General features: G+C 39.0%; 1 protein-coding gene across 1 annotated transcript in view; it reads right to left on the bottom strand.

Moving 5' to 3' along the window:
- Positions 1-767: 767 nt before the first annotated feature.
- LOC119562301 (aminopeptidase N) overlaps positions 768-22,421 on the bottom strand; it is a 90,303-nt gene continuing 68,649 nt past the window's right edge. The window contains 1 exon segment of the mRNA XM_037875459.1: positions 768-845. Coding sequence (XP_037731387.1) covers positions 800-845 — 46 coding nt within the window. The 3' untranslated portion in view covers positions 768-799.

Here is a 22,421-nt window from a genome sequence, read left to right on the forward strand (position 1 = left end):
AGTCATGATCAACAATTAGAGAACACGTCGCATCCTTCTGGCATACTATCTATATATACATATGTATAAATATATTGTGTTTAAGTGAAGTGGTACACTTAAGAAGAGCAGTATTTTTGGTGCACGTATACTTATTTATATATATCGAATATAATATCTTCCAAGGCCCAGGATCCGGATCCGGTCGAAATCTCATCGCCCATAATTTTAAAAGGGAGTAATTTTTTTGGGAACAAGTTTTATTTCTTATAAGCATACATATATAAATATTCGTGCAGTATCCTACTTTATAATCCTACGACGATCCACTTGGCACACGAATGTGTGAAGGGTAGGGAATAAGTCCGAAACAGCCCAATCGTATCACGATCAAGCGACAACTAAGCTTGTGGGGCAGTGTGTACTGACGACTGACCAACTTTACTCACTTATAATGTTTTTCATGCACTTTAAATACTTATACTTGTTATGGTGGAGAGGATAGAGGCTTACCAAGATCCCACAACCCAAATACGACGTAGCTACGTGCCGGCAGAGTGGTGGCTGAACATCGGACGCCTCTCCCTCGTCCCAAGTTATTTTCAGGACTCAAGCACTTATATGCCCACGTAACGCAGTAAGTATAAACTTGAATTTGAAAACAGTAAACATTAAATTTCTTTATTGTTTCCAGAAACATAGAATACAAAAATTACATAATCTGAGTGTGTAAGAGTAAACTTGATCTGAACAAACCTCTAAATGGAATATTATCTTGATAAATATAATATGTTTCATTGTTTCAATGCGATAGCTTTAATTAATTAAAAAAAACTGAAGAATGGGAAATTTCTGAAACATAATCACTGAAAATGAAATAAAATTGTTAAGAGATCAATGATATATCTAAAACAAGAAAGGAAGTTAACTTCAGCAAGCCGAAGTTTGTATACCCTTACAGTTATAATTATTAAATTTAAGAATACAAAAAATGATATTCCCAATAACACCGAAGCTATAATTTGTTTCATATTATTTTCCCACCAATTTTCCGATCGTTCCTATGGCAGCCTTATAATATAGTCGTCCGATTTTGATCAAATTAAATTCGAAATGCAGATCTAATTGAAAAATGTTATTTCCAAGCGTAGGAGGTTATATGATAAAAACACCGAAGCTATAATTTGTTTCATATTATTTCCCCACCAATTTTCCGATTGTTCCTATGGCAGCTATATGATATAATTGTCCGAATTTGATAAAATTAAATTCGAAATTCAGAACTATTTAAAAATGTTATTTCCAAGCGTAGGAGGGTATATGTTAAAAAACACCGAAGCTTTAATTTGTTTCATATTATTTTCCCACCAATTTTACGATCGTTCCAATGGCAGCTATATGATATAGTCGTCCGATTTTGATAAAATTTAATTCGAATCCAAAAACTAGTTAAAAAATGTTATTTCCAAGCTTAGGAGGTTATATGTTAAAAAACACCAAAGATATAATTTTTAAAAATTTTTTTTCCGATTATTCCTATGGGAGCTATAAGTTATAGTTGTCCGATCCGGCTGGTTCCGACTTATATACTAGCTGCAAAAGATATAAGACTTTTGGGAACGTTTCAGCCCGATAACTTTAAAACTGAGAGACTAGTTTGCGTAGAAACGGACGGAAAGATGGACAGACGGACATGGCTAGATCGACTCGTCTAGTCATGCTGATCAAGAATATATATACTTTATGGGGTCGGAAACGTCGCTTTCACTGCGTAGAAAACTTCTGAAATCAATATACCCTCTGCAAGGGTATAATTAACTAGAGGAAACCGTCAAAGATAAAGTCCATAATCAGTTTTTAGAACTGTATACATTACCTAGAAGATAAATATTTATTGATTTTACAACACAGGTAGCTGAGAAAGCCATTTCAAATATGTTTCAATGGTGGGTGTGGCTAGGGATCGAAGAAAGTAAAGCAATTCTAAACCAGTTATAAATTATTGGGAAAGGTTATTTGTTAGAGAAGTATGGAACTATCTTAAATATGGATGTTAGGAATCCACTTGTGTTGCGATGGAGGGGTGGGGTTAACAACCATCAATATTAAATATTGGTAACTTCTATTTCACCGGCGTGGGAAATAGCGAGGTCGAAGAATCAAATTTTAATTCGTTTATGAGGGAAAACTTTAACTACTATTGGTTAATTAAGCAGGCTTGCGACTTATATAACTCAATTAGTTAGAGACCATCAGACAATTAGTTTAATAAAGTATTTGGATGGACAACCTATGCATTGAATTAAGGCATTTACCATGGGTGAGAGTGATTAGGTTTCACAAAAATCCCACACAAAAAACAATTAAGGCATTTATTTTGGACTATCTGGAATGAAATATATGTTGGAAATAACTTGTTATATTTATAATCATAGTAATTTTGTATAACTATTAATTTATAAAGTATGTATATTTTATTAAATATTGTGGCCAAAAAATACGTATAAAGATGATTTATATTCATTAAATTACCTGAGAAATGATTAAAGAACAAATAATTTTCTGCTCGCTACGAGATTCGTGCGGCTAGCTCAATATATTGTGTGATCGTCCCACCAGAATTCCAAGGCTTAACGTGTATTGATTCTGGGTTCCCCAGCCTCTGGCTGTGGAAACTGGGCCACATGAACCCAAACTTTATTAAAGAATTTAATAATTCTAATATTAATTATGCTAAATTACCTACGCAAAGCGAGTGTATTTTGCCATCGAAATCATGGTAGTGTTGGAGACGGAGATGGCAATCTGTGTTTTTATGTCAATTATGTCATCGCCACTTTCGAGCGATGCTAGGAACATTTGTTCGCCTTTTTCACTAGTAGCCCCACGTTGGGTTCCAGATGTAATGAACTGATTTTTATTGGTCTGCTCGCTACGAGAATCGTGCAGCCAGCTCAATATGTTGTGTGTTCGCCTCAAAAATATTTCTATGACGTAACTTCACCGTAGATCAGTGAGAAAGTACAGAATTTATATGTTTAACGTGGATTTATTCTAGGTTAACTTATTAAGTCGCGCGCTGACTCCGGTGGCTGCTGATGGCGCTCGTTTTGGTTCGTCGATGCATTGACTCGATGTCCAGTAGCTCGAGATGCTCCTGGGGTCCCTCGCTCCTGGAACACCAAGAAGCATTCAATTTGGGCTTACGCCTATTGCAGACGAACGTTCCACCCTGGCCTCACCCTATTGCTTGTTGTCCGGGACGTTTCGACTCGGCTGTCGCACTGCGTAGTGGCCTAATTCCGTTCACTTCGATAACCTGTCTATTAGGACCAGCAGCATTTGGTTGCCGTGCTTAGATCGTGGTAGGGGTCCGTCCAAGTCCGCGCATACCGGGGCTCAAGGTTCCTCTCGCATTTGGGTTAGTATTTTGCCGCCTGCATTTGATTTGGTTTAAGTCTCATGAATAGCTCGCGTTTCTTTGCATGGGCTCGTGCATCTCTATGCATAACCGGCTAATAGTATCGGGCTGCCAACCGTGCAATTGTCCTTCGGCTTCCCACGTGCCCCGCTTATAGTGCGTCATGGTGTTCCTTTAGCACTGTTTCCCGAAGCGACTTTGGGACTCACATCTTTCATGATGCGACGTCTTAGCTGCCCTCTCTGTGTGGTATATTTTTAAATAGAGTCTCGCCTGCCATCACAATGTCTGGATACATCCATATCTTTGCACACATATCCTTGATCCAGCTGTAACCTCCTGGAGTCAGTGCCGCCGTTGTCTCCTTTATGCCTGGCAGTGTCCCTGGTAGTGGCTGTCTTAGCAAAGCGTTCGGTACCACGTTTAGCTGACCCTATCTATAAGCTATTTCGAGGTCGTATTGCTGCAACTTCAGTGCCCATCTGATAATCCTTCCTGAAGGGCTTTCGATGCTGTTAAGCCACTTCACTTCGGTTACTGCTTAACAGCGGTAGCCAGCCAGATACAACGTAAGCAGTATCCGTTGCGAAGCACTCCTCCGTTTTTGAAAAGATTACTTTTTCGCCTCTTTCGGTGTCCTTGGTCAGTATTGCTCCACTGCCGTAGTCGCTGGCGTCTGTTTGTATGACGAAAGTTCTGCTAAGGCCCGGGCATGCCAGTACTTGGTCTGCCACGAGACTTGCCTTCACCTTCTTAAACGCCATCTGGTTCTCCGGTGTCCGCGCCCATTTACTGCCTTTGCGTAGCAAGTCGTTAGGTTAGGTTAGGTTAACCCGGAGAGCCCTCACGGGTTCACGCATAGGCCAATATGGCCCTTAGTTGTCCGGATGATTTGTATGAACCTTGAGATGAGTTAAGAGGTTTTTATGTCCACAGGGATCGACGTGTTTTTGGCGAGGGCAAGAAGTTCGCCTGGTTTCCTGCTGGAGGCGTCATCTAGTGATGCCAGTACTGGGGAACGGAGGTATCTTCTTCTTGTTCGTGAGAGTGCCGGGCAATTGCAGATGGGATGTTCCAGGGTTTCATTAGGCCCCGATTCATCGCATTTTTTGCAAGTGCGGCTGTTGAGTATTCCGAGTGTTGTTGCGTGTGATGCTGCCAGACAGTGGCCTGTGAGGACTCCCACTAACAGTCTGCAGTCTTTCCGTTGTAGATGCAGCACATAGTGGCTGAGCTTATCGTTGCGCTTTTTGCACATAATTCTTGAGATTCGGAAAGTCTTGGTATTCCCCCAGCTGCTTTTCGTGCGTGTCCGCCTGTTTCTTCAGGGCGCTTTGTAGCGTCCGGAGGGAGATGGGCACGTTTTCCGTTCTGTCGTTCGTCAGCTCTGCGCCCTCCTTTGCAAGAACGTCAGCTGTCTCGTTGTCATCGATGCCCTGGTGGCTGGGAACCCAATAGATCGCACTGACTTTGTCGTGCTGAGGCTATCTAGTGCCTCCTTGCTCGCCATTACATTTTTGGAACTGTCCGTTGACGACTGCATGGATCTTATCGCCGCTTAACTGCCCACGAACAAGTTGACAACATCATGTGGTCGGTTTATATTTTGAGCCACTTCTGCCGCTTTTTTTGTGGCAAAGACTTCTGCCTGGAATATGCTGCAGTCCCTGGGTAGCTTATAAGACAGCCTTTTTTTAGGGTGCGTGCAGTATAAGCACGTTCCTACTTCACCTTCTACATGGAATTGTCTGTGTATATGTTGAGATGTTAAGTCTGGTCTCGACCCGTTTTCCAGTCGTCTGGGCGTATGAGCGAGGTTTTTTAACCTACGTTCTGGGGATCATGAAGTCCGTTCCTTTAATCATTCTTCGGTCGATTAAACTATACCCGAAACTTTGCGTCGTCATGTTACCTGATGCAACAAGGCGTTGTGCTGCCTTTCCTGCAGTCAGTTGAGCGTGGATATCTATGGGGTCGATTCCGCGGATCTTTACTAGAGCTTTAGTTGGGGTTGACCTCAGCGCCACCGTTATGCAGACCAGTGCTTGCCGATGAGCTCCCGCCTTAAGCTCGGTGTAGGTCGTCTTTTTAGTGGCTTGCCACGACACTAAGGCTCCATACAGCAGTGCATCAGAGTAGGTGACAGGCACCATGTGCTGCTAAGCATCTTCTTGGATGCATATAGCGCCACGGTGGCCTTTATCACCCTTTCCACTACATTGGGTCTCCATGCCAGCTTGCAGTCCAGTACTGTGCTGAGGTATTTGACCTGTGTTTTCGGGGACAGCCTGGTTGCGCCAATTTTCGTGGGGTCCATTTCGGTACCTTGTATCTCTTAGTGAAGACAATAAGGTCCGTCTTGTCCGTATTGATACTGAGTCCCACCTTTTTCGCCCACTCAAATACCTCCCAGAGTGTTGATTCCATTATGGAGCTGAGGTTCAATGGACAGACTCCCATAATAATTTTGTCTTTGTCGTCCGCATAAGCTGTTATTTTTGGGGCTCTCCTCTCGAATGTCTTAATTAGGTCGTCGACCACCAAATTCCATAGGAGAGGCGAGAGGACCCCACATTGTAGTGTGGCTCTGTGTGCCCCCTTTAGCATGGAAGCAGTGCCGTACTCTGAATGTACCCGCCAGCAGCTAAGCAAGTTTCTTATCCAGAGGCTTATTGCGGTGTGCATGTTGGTCGCTTCTAGGCTATCCATTATAACATCCGTTTTGAGTACTCCAAGCGCATATTCCTTAATGTGTAGGGCTGCCTCAACGGGTAGCGAGTGTAGTGCCGTTTCCACAGATTTCCCTTTGGTGTAGGCGTGTTGGTTGGATGACATGAGTCTCCCTACATCATTCCTGATGTGTAGATCCAGCAGCTTTTCCAGTGCTTTGAGTATGAAAGAGGTAAGGCTTACCTGCCTGTAATCCTTGGGGCTTGCGTGACTGCACTGTCCCGCTTTTGGGAGAAAGACAATCCCAGAGGTCCTCCATTGGATTGGGATATAGACCGTGCATAGACATGCCGAGTATATTTCATATAGTCATGGGGAGGTCCATTCCATGGTCACTTGTAACATGGCTGGAAATATTTTATCTAGTCCTGGAGCCTTATAGCCCGCAAAGGAGTCTATGGCCCAGTTGATTTTCCTAGGTGTTATTAGATCGTTTGGGGGGCGCTCTTCGTCAGTTGCTATGTCCTGATGAGTCCTGGCGCCTAGGACATCCGTGCATCCTGGGAAGTGCGATTGTATAAATGCTGTTCGGGCCTCTTCACTGCCCTCACTCCACTGTCCATCGTCGCATTTTAGCTGACTCTGTATGGTAGGTTGCTTCGAAAGCAGCCTCCGGAGTCTGGCTATTTCCGGGACGTTCTCGATGCTAAAGCAGAAGTTTCTTCACGACCTTTTCTGTGCCATGCGTGATTCCTTCTTGAAACCCCTATCATACCTATGGTCTGAGAAGGATGGCGTTTTTAGGACTCTCCATTCAGAGACCAAAGTACTCTGTCCCTTTTCAAGCGTTATATCTTGCACGTTTGACGAGGTAGGACCTACGAAGGTGTGTTCCTCCCCCACGTTTGCTATATATAAGTTAGTAGATAGAAAAAAGTCTAAGTGTGACTAACCTCAGTCGTTGATGTCGGAGCTTCCCCACACGGTGTGGTGTGCATTGGCATCTGCACCACTGAGGAGTTGGTCATATTTCAAGCCGAACTCCACCAAGCTGCTCAGCTCGTCTGGTGGCACCGGTCTGCCGTGTGCCATGTAGCAGGAGGCTACCAAGAGGCGCTGCTCCTCGATTTCTAGCATCACGGTAGTCAAGTCATCAGAGCTGTAATAAGGCATAAGGGTACCATGGATACCCTTCCGCACAAGTACGGCGCTTCTGTACCTGCTTACCGTTGGTGAGTAGAATGTGTTGTAGTTTGAGGATCTCAGTCCGGCCACGATATTGCCCGAGGCAGTCCATGGCTTTTGAACCAAGGCTTTGTCGACGGGCCCTTGCTCCAGGGCAATCAGGATGACGCGAGTCTGCTTTTATGGAGATTTAGCTGCAGCATCCTCAGTGTCATGGGTGGCTGGTCCCCCCCGTTGGGTAGTGGGCTGGCCATGTGAAGAGTCTTCCAATTCGCCGTTGGGACGTCTGAACTCTGCCGTTGAAGTAGCTTTAGCGCCCGATCCCCTTGGATTGCGATGGGGAAGAGCTTTTTCGCCTTCGGTATGGATGGGATTAATTCCCTGTCCACCACCTCTAGCTTGGCCCCCTCCCACAACGCCTCCAGTCAGCAGACCGTTTGCGTCAGCCAAACGACCGCGTTTCCGCTTGCTCCACATTGTTCCCAAATCCGCCCGTCGACGTCATCGCGGGTTTCCTTCCTCAATCCTTTGCTCTGCCCAGGCTAGTTAGCAAGTCGTTCAGTGGTTTGAATGGATCATTAAAGTGTGACTACACACAACTGTTTTGGTGACAGATCTTGGGATACGCTCATTGTTTTGCTTTTTAACTGTTTTATATTATATATACTTTATGGGGTCCGAAACGATTTTTCTACTTGTTACATTCCGTCGGGAAGAGTTCACCGAAATATAACCAGAAAATTAATTATATATATTTATTTATATTATGCTACGAAACATTCCTCTGACTTTTGAATTCTAAGTAAAATTGCTGGTATGGGAAAATGAAAACTATTTTATTGGATGAGGTATGTCGCGAACTTGAGAGATTATACCCCATCATGATTGCATCCCTTATCACTGATCTTGTGATGTTATTATTAGTGATCCTGCATCTTGGGTCTTGTTTGTGCCCTTTTATGTTTGCCAGGAAATAAGAAATAAAAACAGGTCGATTTTTGGTATTCTTGGTAGTGCGACCTTCCACACGCACACAACGACACCTGATTTGAATATTAATTGCTCATAATGGGGAAAAAGGTCACATAATCAGTATTTTCACATGATGTAAGTGTTGTGTTCACTTTTTTTTTAACTGTAAAAAGAGGAAACGAGTGTTTATAAACATTTATTAAAAAAATTAATATAAAATTCGAGGGTTCACTTTAAATAGTACCTTTACTTGTCGTAGCATACGTTAGAGCAAGGGAATGTGTAGGATGGTAGATGGATGTGTTAAGATAGATAGAAGATACTTAATAAACAGAGTAGACAATAAAAGGCGCAAATAACTACCCTAAGCGACTCCAGATGGCACGCATAACATATCTTCAACCTATCGCAGTACTTCCCTGTGCTTTTTATGGGATACAACCATACATACTTGGAAAAGGCATCTACAATCACGAAATTGTGATTATATCGTTTTTTGGTCAACGCTATAGGGCCAACATGATCGACATGTGACGAGCGGCTTGTCTCCTTTGTCTATCGGTGTAAGGATGCACTCTACCCAGCTATTGACCACTCGCGCTACTTTCTCTTTTAGCTTCGGAATGTTATACGACTTCTCGATCAAATTCTTTTCTTGGATGAGAAATGTCCTTGCTTGTGACTGCTTAGGATATCTTCAGTTTCCATGGGTGGAGGAACCACTAGCAACACTTTATTAGGATCCTTGAAAAGAACTTCGTTCACTATGTAGAAACCTTCATAGGTTTTGGTCTCAGCGACACTTTTGAGCACCTCCGTCCAATCATCTAAGAGCTGTGCTTCCCGCAAACGATGAAACTACTGTCGGTCAACGTAAAACATGACACCCTACTCAACGCATCGACATGTCTCATTTTCGAACCTGACCTGTGTTCCATTTCGTAGTCGAAATCTTGTAGATACTTCACCCATCTAGATACTCTGAGCGAAAAATAATTATAAAGCTTCAGAACTGGTCCACTAATGATGAATTTTAGCTTTTTAAATGCTGCTAATTGATGGTCTTAAAGTTCGAGCCTGACCTCCTTGCGCAACATGGCGGACAACGGCTTGGCAATAACGGCGTATCCTTCCACAAACCTACGAAAAAACGACGTCAATCTTAAGAATGTATGGACTCCTTTCTTGTCGCGCGAAATTTCTCATCACCTGTCTTGATGGTAACGTTTTCTACGACATAACCCAAGAAGTTAACTTTTCGATTCAACACCGGACATTTACTTCCAACCCACGCTTCAATTTCTGCACGCCCTCATCGATACTCTTGTTCAAAATGATAGCATCGTCCATGTATACAGCCGCATCTTCGTTCTTAATCGAATCACGCATAGCTGCCGAGGTAAGCCTGGTAGACACAGCTGGAGACTCTGTTATACCGAAGGGTACAAACAAGAACTCATACTGACTGGCAAAGCAGGCACGTGAATGAAACCATTAGTCAAATCTAGAGTTGTAAAAACTTGTCCACCTTGTAGCTTTTCGATCACACAATTCATTTGAGTTATCTCGGACAATCTTTTCATTAAATTTGCGATAATCGCAACAAGCTCTTCCTCCCGTTTTTCTTATCTACTAACACCACTGGCGAAGCAAAGTCGGATGTACTAAGCTTGATAATCCTTTCCTCTAGCCAATCTTGAACCTGATCATCGACGATTTTTTGATCGCCTACTGCGATCGTCTAGGATGTTGGAAAGCAGGCAACTCGTCTGTCAACAAGATCTTCATGTCAACTTGGGAAGTGAGATTTCTTTCTGGCTTGTAACTAACGATGAATGACTCCACTTCAGAAGCTACTTCCTGACTCAAATGTTCCAAGTCTACTGTCGCAACTGTCTTAGAGTCTTTCATGCTGGTCATGCACGAGCTCTCATATTCGCTAATTCACTGCACACAAGTACTTTTCCCTGCCTGGTTATCGTTCGTTCCTGTCGTTGTTTATTTCTGAACACTATGAACTCTTGGTGAAATTATAGTGCCAGACTTGGTTACCATTATACCAACGCTCTTTAAGATTGTTGTGTCTAAGGCTGCGTCAAACTTCACATCGTCATCTGGAATGACATGAAACTCGACCAACATATCAATTCCATCAATAAATACCTTCGTTATGATGCTTGCGAATGTTAAAAGCTGACTTTCACCGATCGCTGTCAAAATCCCTACTTATACGCCTAGCTTCAAGAACACGCCCCACGCATTAAACACAGATCAGCACCTGTGTGCACAAGTCCTTTGAATTCTGAATTCATGCAAGTCACAGACTTCAATTCTAAGCTCGAAGAAAAGGACTCACGCGATGGTTTTGGAACGACTTTATCATCCTGAACAACAGTGGGGGCTCTCTCTGTTTTGACCTGTACTTCTGCTTTATACTGCGCTTCCAAATGTCCTGGTTGATCGCATTTGAAACATTTATACTTCACGGGCCAGTCCTTCTTTATATGCGATGAATCTCCGCACCGAAAAAATTTCCTAGCTGGACAGCCTTGCTACCACCACGTGACTACCAGCCACGTGATTTTTGATTCGCGTCGATTTGAAGATGTAGATCCTTGAGGTTTCTGGCCTGACACGGCATTGATTTATTTGACCTAGCATCTGAAAAAGCCTCAACGAAATACTCGATCAGACTCTCCTCTTCCAAACAAATGGGCTTTGAAATTTCCAAAAGTGTATATAATAAGAATTCACCAAGGATTCCAACCTGCGATGAACTTCTGCTGAGGATAACTTAATTCCAAACTCCTACTGTTTTGCATACGCAAGCAACTGTAAAGAGTTCCTCTCAACTGTAGCTGCACAATCTTTCATCTCTCCTATCCATTGGCTTATATCTAGGGAACTCAACCCAGAAAACAGCGAAACATTGCCCTCGACATCTTTCAACGTGAACCTTGATCTACCCTACCTTTTGCTTCCTAGTCCTTGATGCCAACCTGCTGCGTTTGGCCGACTTAGAGTGGTTTCTGCGGACGTTACTGATAGACCATCTTCACCATTATCACCTTCGTTTCTTAAGCCATAGTAGGTCATTAATCTCTCTTGCAACTCCGCGTTTAATCCAGTCGCACCCAATTCCAACTCCGAGAACTTCCGACGCAACTCTTCTAATCGTAATGCCAAGATCTCGCTTCTCTCCATTTTACATCTTTGTCCTATAGATTATTCAGAGCAATTAGGGTATTTAATAGCGTTGCAAAAGTGTAAACTTTGTAAGTTTGCCAGACGGGAATTGTAAACGCCCTCTATTTTAAAACATTGTTGCAGGAAATTGACGTACAAAAGAAAGATAACTTTTAAATTTTTGTATTGCTCCAACATATAATCTAGGACTTTATTAACTTCACTCTCAGACCATCGCTTAGTTTCGACCTCCCTGGCTCGCTTTCTTGAGGGTTTTTCTTCCATTGAAATTGTTATTCAATGATTTTGTTTTATAAAAGACAAATATTTTCTTTTGCACTTAAAATTCAATTTTTTTTTTCCTTTCACTGTCATTAACATGGATTTAAACTCAACTTTTCAGTATATTTTTAGTATTTTAGATCAAATTCCTACCAATTATTAACCCCCTATTTCTACACAAGTACAACAGATTTGTATACATAGGCTGGGGTGTTGTAGGCCTCCACTACATGTTACTCCACTACAATACATACGACTTGAAATCTATTTTCCGGCAACACTCCACCAAAAGATCAGCCACTCGCCCAATAATGTCGCGTTTGTTTGTCGTCGTATTTGCTTCCCACACTTTCAGCTTTTTGTAGCGTCCCACATACAATGAAGACTTCCAAACTCAACTTAAACTTTCTGGAAGTCTTCGTCTACTGCCAAGATCTGTGCACCATCCTTCCGCTTGCACAATCCAGCGCGAGTTAAGTGGTGGTGAGCGTTAATGTTAAGTATTTGGTTGGTTCCAGTAGAAAAAAAGAATGCTGCTGCTCCGTTTGAGTTTAAAATCAAGAGTAATGTTTATTACTCAGCTTGGGTTTATTTATACCCTCGCTGCTCGTTCGTAATTCTAAGTGTAAGTATAAGTAAGTAAGTATGTGTGTAGGTCTTTGGTGTCGGCAACCGATGTTGCGACAGACGCTGCACTTTCTGGTTGGAATGGGCGGCCACTGACCGATCGTTGGCCGCCGTCCAGGGTAGCACGAGGTGGTTTGGTTGGGGGGTCCGTAGGGTAGGTAACTCGCGCACGCTCCGAAGACCACAACAGATCCAATGTCGTGCTCGCTGTTTCTTTACTGATTCCAGCCCGCGTCTGCTGCTTCTTCTAGACCTCCAGCCACGATCCGCTCCCTCTTGGTTCTCCAAGTTCTTACTATTGCGAATGCCAGCCTTCTCACTCCAATCAAATTGCCAATGACGATTTGAAGTTATTCAGCCGATTTGCAAAATTTCACCAGCTCTCTGCTTACACTGCACTCCACATGTTTTTTCCAAATTGAATGTTAAAGTTCTCGGTTGACCCCCAAAAATGGCGGGTCCTCTTTTAAAAAGATAACGCTGACTTTAAATAATATGATGATATTGAGCCCTATTTGCGAAAATAACGTAAGCGCGAAAATTAATTTTATAGAAGAGGGTTTTCTTAAATTATTTCCGGTTTCGTTTCGTAGGAGTTGTCGCTTACATTATAATTGACAGGCTGATATCTCAGTAAATAGATGCAATTAGTGTTTGATATTTTGGGAGCAAATTCGGTTGGTAATTATGTACACATTTGCATAAAAAAATGTTTTTCGCAAAATAGCGTTCACGCTGTCATTTTTCCCTCACGATGTAACTGGGAATAGAGTATGCCTTAGAAATATCGAGTACAGAAAGGTCATGATATTAGATTAAAAGATGAGACCACATCTAGTTGTCCTTGTCTCTTCACTACCGCATCCCACTTATATATACATATACAAATATATATATATTTACATGAGTCTTTCTTCGCCCGAATAAAAAATAAGGAGATTTTTTATATTTATTGGTTATTCTTTATAAGAACGTTGGAAAAAGACTAACTGTATGTTACAGAACTGGTTAGCATGAAACCTCGGCTTGCGTCTTAGAATTTACTGTTAGTGCATTAAGTGACGTAATCGGATGTGGATGATGTGATCGCCACTTTTTTGTTTATGTTTACATAATTCGGTCTTATTAGATTTTTCGATCTTACGTCATTGTTGACGTTCTTTGTTTGTTTGCATTGCGGAATCTCAAGCTTCTGTAACGTTTTTTAATCAAAGCCGAAATTGGCGATTCTGTTTGTTTGTGAACGGTTTCGTTTAAACTGGTGGCCGTTGAGAAATCGCAGTGCAGATACGTCACTCCCTCATCACTTAGACAAAATCATATGGTTATTTATGTGATTTTGGGGTATAGTTTTGGTATTTCTTGTAACTCTTGAGAGTTTTGTAACTCTTGTGTTTCTATTGTTGGGTCGTCACCTTTTGTGTTATTGTATTTAATAAGTATTCTTTTAGGTATTTCTTTAAATTTATAAAGTAGGTACAGTGGTATACTTAATAATAAGAGACCCAGTGTTACAAGTACCATTATTTTGTAAATCTGGTTTTCTTTGTTTTGTTCAAAAAATATTTCTTTTGCTTGTATGTATGATATTGGGTCTAGTTTGGTGACATTATTTCTTGTGTATATGCTTTGTGTGTAGTCAGAATTATAATTGCTTATGGAAAAATCGTTACTTGCAATTGAGCAATTGTGTATTTTGATCATATTGTTTCCTTCAATGCAATTTCATTTTTAATACAATTTTGATTTAGTATAGTTTTTGACAAATTCCATGTAACTATGATATTTGGTTCGACATAATTAATTTGGGTAGTAAAGAGCGTTTTGGTGTACCTGCAACTAGTATCTGTTTGATTAACGAGACCTAAAAGACATGTGTTGGTAACAGGTTTTTGGTTTCTTTGTTATACAAACTGTTTCTGTATACGTAATATCTGTTTTTGGTGTTATCTTGTAATATTGTATTATTGTCATCTGGATAAGGTAATATTTCGTACACGGGAAGTTTCTTTTTTTTTGGGTATGTGGGATATAATTAAAATTTCGTTTGAATCTGACCTAAGCCAAGTTGAGGTTTTTATGCTCAGAAGTATCTCAGAATTAATGTTTGTCAAGTAGTCATGTTTAAATAACTTTGGATTGAATAATCCTAATCTTGCTAACTGCATTTCCATTTCCAGGTCTTCAATGTATTCTGCGAAATGTTCTAAATTAAAAACCAATAACATAACCACCATACTGGACTGGGCCGAATACTCTGGCGCCAAGCTCTCGACCACAAAATGTAAACACCTGCACGTCTGCAGAAAGCACAACTGCAACTGCACTTTATCCACGGATAACATACAAATACAAAACGAAACATCACTAAAAATACTTGGCGTACATTTCAATAACAAATACAGGTGGAAAACGCACACTGAACTACTCTCACACAGCCTCAAACAATCAATTAACATAATAAAATGCCTCTCAAGCCCAAAATTCAACTGCAACACGTCTACACTCCTAAACGTCACAAAAGCAATCATCACCGCAAAAGCAGACTACGGCCTTCCAATCTACCAGTCAATTAACAAACTCCAACTCAACAGCTACTACATCACAAGGAACAACCACTTATCCACCTCACGTTAAGACCAGATAAAAATAACAAGGCTCAGACTTGGACACACCAAAATAACCCACACACACTACATCGATCCAAGCCATACCAATACCTGCCCATTCTGCAACGACATTGTATCAATAAGACACTTACTTTCCACTTGCAACGCGCTAAACATCCAAAGACAACAAATATTTAATAACACCAATCCACTAGAAGCACTTTCCAATCCCACACCACCAAACAAATCAAAAATTATACAATTTCTAAAAAACACAAATTTATACCACCGCATATAGGATAACTCTACCTAAGCTAAACAATAGAAATAAATACCTATAAGAAACCCTAAAAAATAATATTATATACAATTCGAGCTGAAGGCCCACGTCGCCATTGCTCAACATCATTGCTAGCTCATAATTTCAATTATTTGTTAGCTCTTTATAAATAACTAAAATAAATAAAAACCAATAATTCCAGAATTTTTTCGTTTCCGTTGTAATCGATATGCTTGTTTATTATATCGATGCCTTTGTTAACTGTATCGATTATATTATTTAGTTCGTTTTCCTGTACACTGTTTTGAGCTATTAGATATAGATTTTTTCTTCTAGTTCTTCATTATCATTATTATCTAATGTTCCAAAAAGATATTTATAAGCTGGTCCTACAAAATTAGCTAATCCTCTTATGTTTCTCCTAACAATTTTTAACCCATTCATTTCTCTTTGTAGTTATTCCATGAAATATTTAATCTGAATTATTTCCTTAAAGCCAAACGCTTTTGATAGCAAGTTTTTGTAAGTTTCTTCTGTTTTTGTAATATTAATTGTGAGGCAATGGTATTCAAAACTATCTGAAATGTTGATTGTGTCGGTCATAAATAACAAATAGCCATTGTATGATTTTATAGGGTTAATTTCTATAAATTGGTTGTTACCCATTGGCATCATTACTATTAACGTTGATGTCAGAAAGATGAAAGTCAAAGCGCTGGATCTTGATCTGGATCCTCCTGCAAATATTTACTTTTATAAACTCTCTTTTGTCTCTGGATCTGTTTTGTAATGTTTTGTTTTTCGACCTCTGTTAGTTTCCTCAAAATGATCATTATCTATTTGTTCTATATTTCCTGACTTTTTATAAGGACTGTGTAATTTCCCGTAAATTATGATAGCCTTTCTAAATTTGGTATTTACCTCAAAATGTTGTCGTTTTTTATTAAGTTGTTCTATTTTAGCTTATTTTATAATTTGGTTATTATATGCAGGGGTACCTGCATAAATAAAAATATCAGCTGGTGTTCTACCTGTTGCATTGTGTGTTATTTTATGATTGTAAGTATACAGTATTACTTCCATTTTCATAAGTTTATTTTCCGTATTGTCGCTGGTCTTGATCACACGTATTTTTTAGATAATTGTTTTGTGTAATCTTTATCTGAATACTGACGTTTTCTGTGCACTATACCTATCTGTTTTCAAGGTTCTGAGATTTCCCATTGATTTAAATGTTAGAAAAAGTCCTCTTTTAACTTCCATCCAGTCCTACCCGTTTAATTCAATCGCTGTTCCAAATTTTGAGTCGAAATCAATACAAGTTATGTAATTTTGATTTTTGATCGTGTAAATATCTGTGACGTAAATTTCCCTACAAAATTCTGTTTCTGGAGTTGTTTTTAATAAAAGTGATGTTCTTCTATGTTCGGTTCTTGCTTGGTTACAAACATTACACTCATTAATTAAATTCTGAATGAAATTCTGGTAGTCGGGATAATAATAGGTTCTTTGAAGAGCCTTATCATTTTTTCAATTCCTGGGTGCAATAATTTTTCGTGGTTGCTAACAATATTTTCTTTAAATTCAGCGTAAGTTTTAATGTCCTGTAATTTAGTTACTGCTCTTACAATTTTTGTAGTAGAGTTCATAGCCTGTTTAAAAGCTTGTTGAATGATTTCAAAATCAGAGTCGTGTTCGATGTAAAGTGCACTTGACTTGGTACAAAAGTGTTTTATTAATATTTGCTTAGCTTTTTCGATGTTTAATTCATCAAACATTATTTTAATCTTGACTTTCTTAAAATAATTCTCACTTGCTTCGCCTTCTGTATTGCTTTGAATCATTTCTACCTGTCTTGCGAAATGATTAACTGGTTTTTCAGTAATTGTTATTAAATGTTCATTATCTTCTTCAGCGCTATGTGCTGTTGCTTTGTTACTGCCATAGTATACATCGTTAATTTTGATTCTTGACAATGCATCGGCTATGTGGTTTTGCCTTCCTTCTTAATATTTTATTTCAAAGTCATATTCGCGTAACCTTATCTTCCATCTTTGTAGTTTCATATGATATTAAGTTCTTTGATATTGTTTAGCCAGACTAATGGCATATGGTCACTTAATATCTCAAATCTTCTTCCGTATAGATAGGGTCTTAAGGTTTTTGTCGCCCATACTATAATATAATAATTCTTTTTCAATTGTACTATAGCTTTCTTCATGTGCATTTAGAGTCCTACTAATGTAACTGATTGGTTTGTTATCCTGAGAAATAACTCCTCACAATGCAAAATTGCTAGCAACAGTAGTTAATTGAAACCTTTTTTCAAAATCTGGACAAATCAGTATGGGATCGTTTATGATAAGTTCTTTTAGTTTATTGAATGCTGCAAAAAATGAATCATCTTTGAATGTCACTTTAGAACCAGCTTTTAAACATTTAGTTAAAGGCTTTGAAAAGTCTGCGAAGTTTGGAATGAACTTTTTGTAATAACCGCAAAGACCAAGAAATGATTTTATTTCTATTTGAGTTTTGGGAATTGGATATTTATTGATCGCCTTAACCTTTTCTGGATTTGGCATTACACCGTTTGGTTCAACTGTGTCCAAAAAATTCTGTTACTTTTTTTAAAAATTTACATTTGTCTAGTTGTCAATGGAGGCATCGACGGATTCTGAAATTGCTGATTTATTTGCCGAGTTTTTCCAAACTACTTATAATTCGGCTGCTTGGTCAAATTCTAACTACCCTAATCCCTTAAATAGGTCAAATTGTATTTTTACCCCTAAAATTACGGAAAGTTCTCTCTTAAGAGACTTAGCAACAACAACGCCAACTTATTCTCCCGGTCCAGATGGACTCCCCGGGTGTGTGCTTTAGTTTTGTGCGTCAACCATATGTAAACCGATTCTTAAACTTTTTAATTTGTCTATTTCATCATCAGTTTTTCCTACTATCTGGAAGGACTCTTTTATCATTCCACTTCACAAAAAGGGTGCGAAGGCGGATGCCCAGAATTATAGAGGTATTTCCAAATTGTCGGCAATTCCTAAAGCATTTGAACGTATTATTACTTCTCATTTGCAACATTTATGTTCCTCGCTAGTATCACCGTGTCATCATGGTTTTGTTAAGTGAAGATCGACCACCACCAACCTTCTTGAATTGTCATCTATTGTAATAAATGGATTTAAGAAAAAAATGCAGACTGACGTTATATATACAGATTTTAGTAAGGCGTTTGACTCTGTCAACCACTCTCTTCTATTATTCAAAATAAATCAGCTTGTGTTTCCATGTAAGCTATTAACTTGGATTTCAAGTTATTTGAATGGTGGGACTCAGAGGGTTATATTCAAGAACGCTGTTTCAAAATTGATCTACGTGACATCTGGAGTGCCTCAGGGTAGTTAATTGGGTCCTTTGCTGTTTACTTTGTTTATTAACGATCTTCCCTCTACCATAAAACATTCTCGTGTACTAATGTATGCTGATGATGTTAAGCTTTGTTTATCATATAACGATATAGCGTCGGGTTTCAACTTACAGTCAGATATTGATTGTTTTCAGGGTTGGTGTGAGTATAATTTTTGTATATAATTTTTGTTTGAAGAAACTTTTTGCATCAAAAAATTTAAGTTTTCAACACGAGGAAAAAAGTTCAAAAAGTAGATTTTCACACAAATTCGTCCTTTTCAATGAGTACTGAATGGGTTAAAAAATGTATTGTATCATTCAAACGGCATTTGAATTTAAAAAGAAGTAAGTTAAAATTATAAGTATATTAAACTTTTTTTTTGTAAAAATACTTTTGACCATCCCTGTATATGGCCCCGCCCCCTTACTAATTAGCATATTAATGACCCACGCCTCTCACTTATTAACATATTAAGGGCCCCCGCCTCCTCATTAATGTATGCGGGTTCTGGGACAATTAGAATAATCCAATAAATTAAGTGATTTTAATGGGCTTTGAAGTCATAAAAATGTCACGATCATATCCATAAGGAGTATACTAAATTGACCCCACCCCCACACCACCATGTGACAATACTGATCACGTGACCTTTTTCCCTCATTATCAGCAATTAATATTCAGCAGGTTATGCTGTACAAGGGAAAAAGGTCGCACACTTTCCTCACATCCCCATGTGACAATATTGATCATGTATCCTTTTCCTCATTATCAGCAATTAATATTCAGCAGGTGTGGCTGTGCACGTGAGAAAGGTCGCAGTCCCAAAACATCTGAAAATGGTTGCCTAGAGGGACATGTCATGTTGGGGAATAACGTTTCATATGATTGTAAAACTAATTTAGAAATCAAAAGAATCCCAATAAAATAAATTTCACAAGTTAATGATTCTCAGATGTCAAATATTTTCAAACACACATTTTTTTTTTGCGCCCAGAATGTTTCTGATAAATTTTCCAAGATCTCTCCTTTCCACAAACGGGTCATAAACATATCATTAAAGGGATTCAAGCAAGAGCTACCCGTACATGTGCACCTGACTATTACCTGACCGGAATAAAAGGGACAAATGCAAGTTATATGACACATTATTTAGGGGCTCTTACTCAATTTGTAAGCAACTTTGAGCCGAGAGCTAATTTCCAAATAACTCTGACAGACCCGAGATAAATCCGTGGTCAGCTATTTCTGTCAACCAGGCCTCCAAATGATTCCCATCCAGATCAATTTCACGCAGCCCGAATCAAACGGATGCTGTAAACATCCAAACCGATATTGTAAACATCGGAGTCCCAGCGAGCCCTGAGTCCGCTAACGTAAACAAAAGATCCCCAAAGCGAGCCCCGAGTCCGCTAACGTAAACAAAAACATCCCCAAAGCGGTCCCTAAACTCCGCTAATGTAAGCACCAATTTCGGCCAAGATTGGACTTCAAATTTAATTGGCAAATTGCATCATCCTATTTTCCGACTCTCTTGAGTCATTCTCTTTATCAATTTTTGGGGATAAAATCTCTTAAGCCGAGGTTTGATTATTGATCATTAAACTAGAGAGCAGGCAGTCCGTTTTTGAGATCCGAATCGAGCAGTAGAACAAATCGAGAAAAAGTAAACGAGCAGTGAATAAAATAAGTTCGACCTATTAAAAAATTGTAATAGTGAATAAGTGATTAAAAGATACAAAATAAATTTTTTTAATTAATTCACAAGTGAGAAACTTAATTGGCGCCCAACGTGGGACAGTGTGATTAAAAAATGCTAAAAGCAAAGCTTTAAAATAAACGCAAAAAAGTTTTAAGTAAAAAAAGAATTTAGCGCGGCCAAAAACCCGATACAACCGACGAATAAATAAAGCCTGTGTTTATAAAAACAAGGTGGAAATTAATAAATGCAATAATCCCCTTAAACTCTATACAACCGGCAAAAAAATAAAAAGTTTGTGTTGATAAAAAAACTAAGGTGGAAAATAATTAATGAAATAATCCCCTTAAATCTCAAATTACAAAATAGTGATCGTAACATAAATTCACCGCTCGGACAATATAAAAATCAAAAAGTGACAAAAAAATTTCATCGAAACAAAAACCAATTGTGAAAAAAAATTTAATTAAACAAATGTTTAAAAACAAAAATTAACAAAAAAATCTTCGAAATCATCAACAAAAAGACATTCAAAGAAAACAGGCTGAAGGGCAATCCCTCGCCAAATATAAACATTGGAAAAGAAGGAAGACCCCAATTTAAAAACCGATAAAAGGAGGAAGACCCCAAGATAAAATCTAAAAACAAAAAAAGGAAGGACGACCCCAAGCAGGATCATCATCCAAGAAAAGGACGACCCCAACAGGATCAAAAAACAACGAGAAGAAAATAAGGAGGACAATTCGTGAGCGATACTATCTTTTTTCACTATTATTATTATTATTATATAAGAAATTTGTAAGAAAAGAAATATAAATATACAAAGTGGAAGAATTAATTTCTGATTTCGAAAAAATTCTCAAAATGTCAGAACCTTCAACAAGCTAGACTGGAGCAAATAAAAGACTCCACATGAATCCGCCTCAAGAACATACAAACCATCAGGCGATCACAAACTATACAATGCTATATGTAGGAGATTTAATTAAACAAATTGTGTATTTTGCATTAAATCCATTAAAGGAGGAGATTGTAAGCTTAAGATCGCAGCTTTCTCACAAAATTAAAACGGTTGAGGATTATCAGATAGAGATTGTAGATCCAAATATCAAGTGCGACACATCTTATGAGATCATCAAATCTGTTAGGGAATATAAAGGTGAAGAAGGTAAATATGTAGGCTGGAGAGAATCAGCTGAAGTAGCCATGGGGCAATATGCCAGAGGGAGTGAAAGATTTTATTTTGCCTTATCTATATTACGAAACAAAATAACAGGAATGGCAAACGATGCCTTAACCCATAACGGTACGGTATTAAATTTCGATGCCATAATGGCCAGACTTGACTTTGTCTTTAGCGGCAAACGACCAATTCATATTATTGAACAGGAATTAAGTGTATTGAGACAGGGAAAATAATCCATAATGGATTATTATGGTACAGTTAATAGAAAATTTACTCTACTAATTAACAAAACTATTATGACCTACGGTAGAAAAAACCGATAACAGCGGAAATGAATGAGAAACATAGGAAGACAGCTCTTAGAGTTTTCATTACCGGCCTCAACGGCCAAATTTCAGATACTATATTCTCAATGAATCCACCTGACCTACCACATGCAATGGTCATAGTTCAGGAATTGGAAAGCAACAACATGAGGGCTCATTTCGCAAATAGTTTCTCAACTACTTAGAGAAAACAAAGCGAGCCATAGTGGAAATGGACAAACACATTTCAACCACAAGACAAGACAACAAAACAATAGTAACAGTAACCAGCGAAACAATAATAATTTAAGGTTTAATCATGACAACAACCAGAACAAAAATACTTATGGTTATTATAATCAGAATAAAAATAATTCTAGGAACCAGGGTAGATTTAATAATAACCAACAAAATCAGTGGAACACCTATATGCAGCCACAAAATAAGCCAGAACCAATGGAGGTAGACGAGTCTATCCAGGTTCAGAACAGGGCTTACAACGGCTATAATCAAAGCTATAATAAATATCAAAAAAATAGTTATAGCCAGAACAAGTGGGATCAAACTAAAAAATTTAGCACCCAGAACACCTAGCAAGGCCAAGC

The sequence above is a fragment of the Drosophila subpulchrella genome, unplaced genomic scaffold, assembly GCF_014743375.2.
Source record: "Drosophila subpulchrella strain 33 F10 #4 breed RU33 unplaced genomic scaffold, RU_Dsub_v1.1 Primary Assembly Seq42, whole genome shotgun sequence".
Taxonomy (NCBI): Eukaryota; Metazoa; Arthropoda; class Insecta; order Diptera; family Drosophilidae; genus Drosophila; species Drosophila subpulchrella.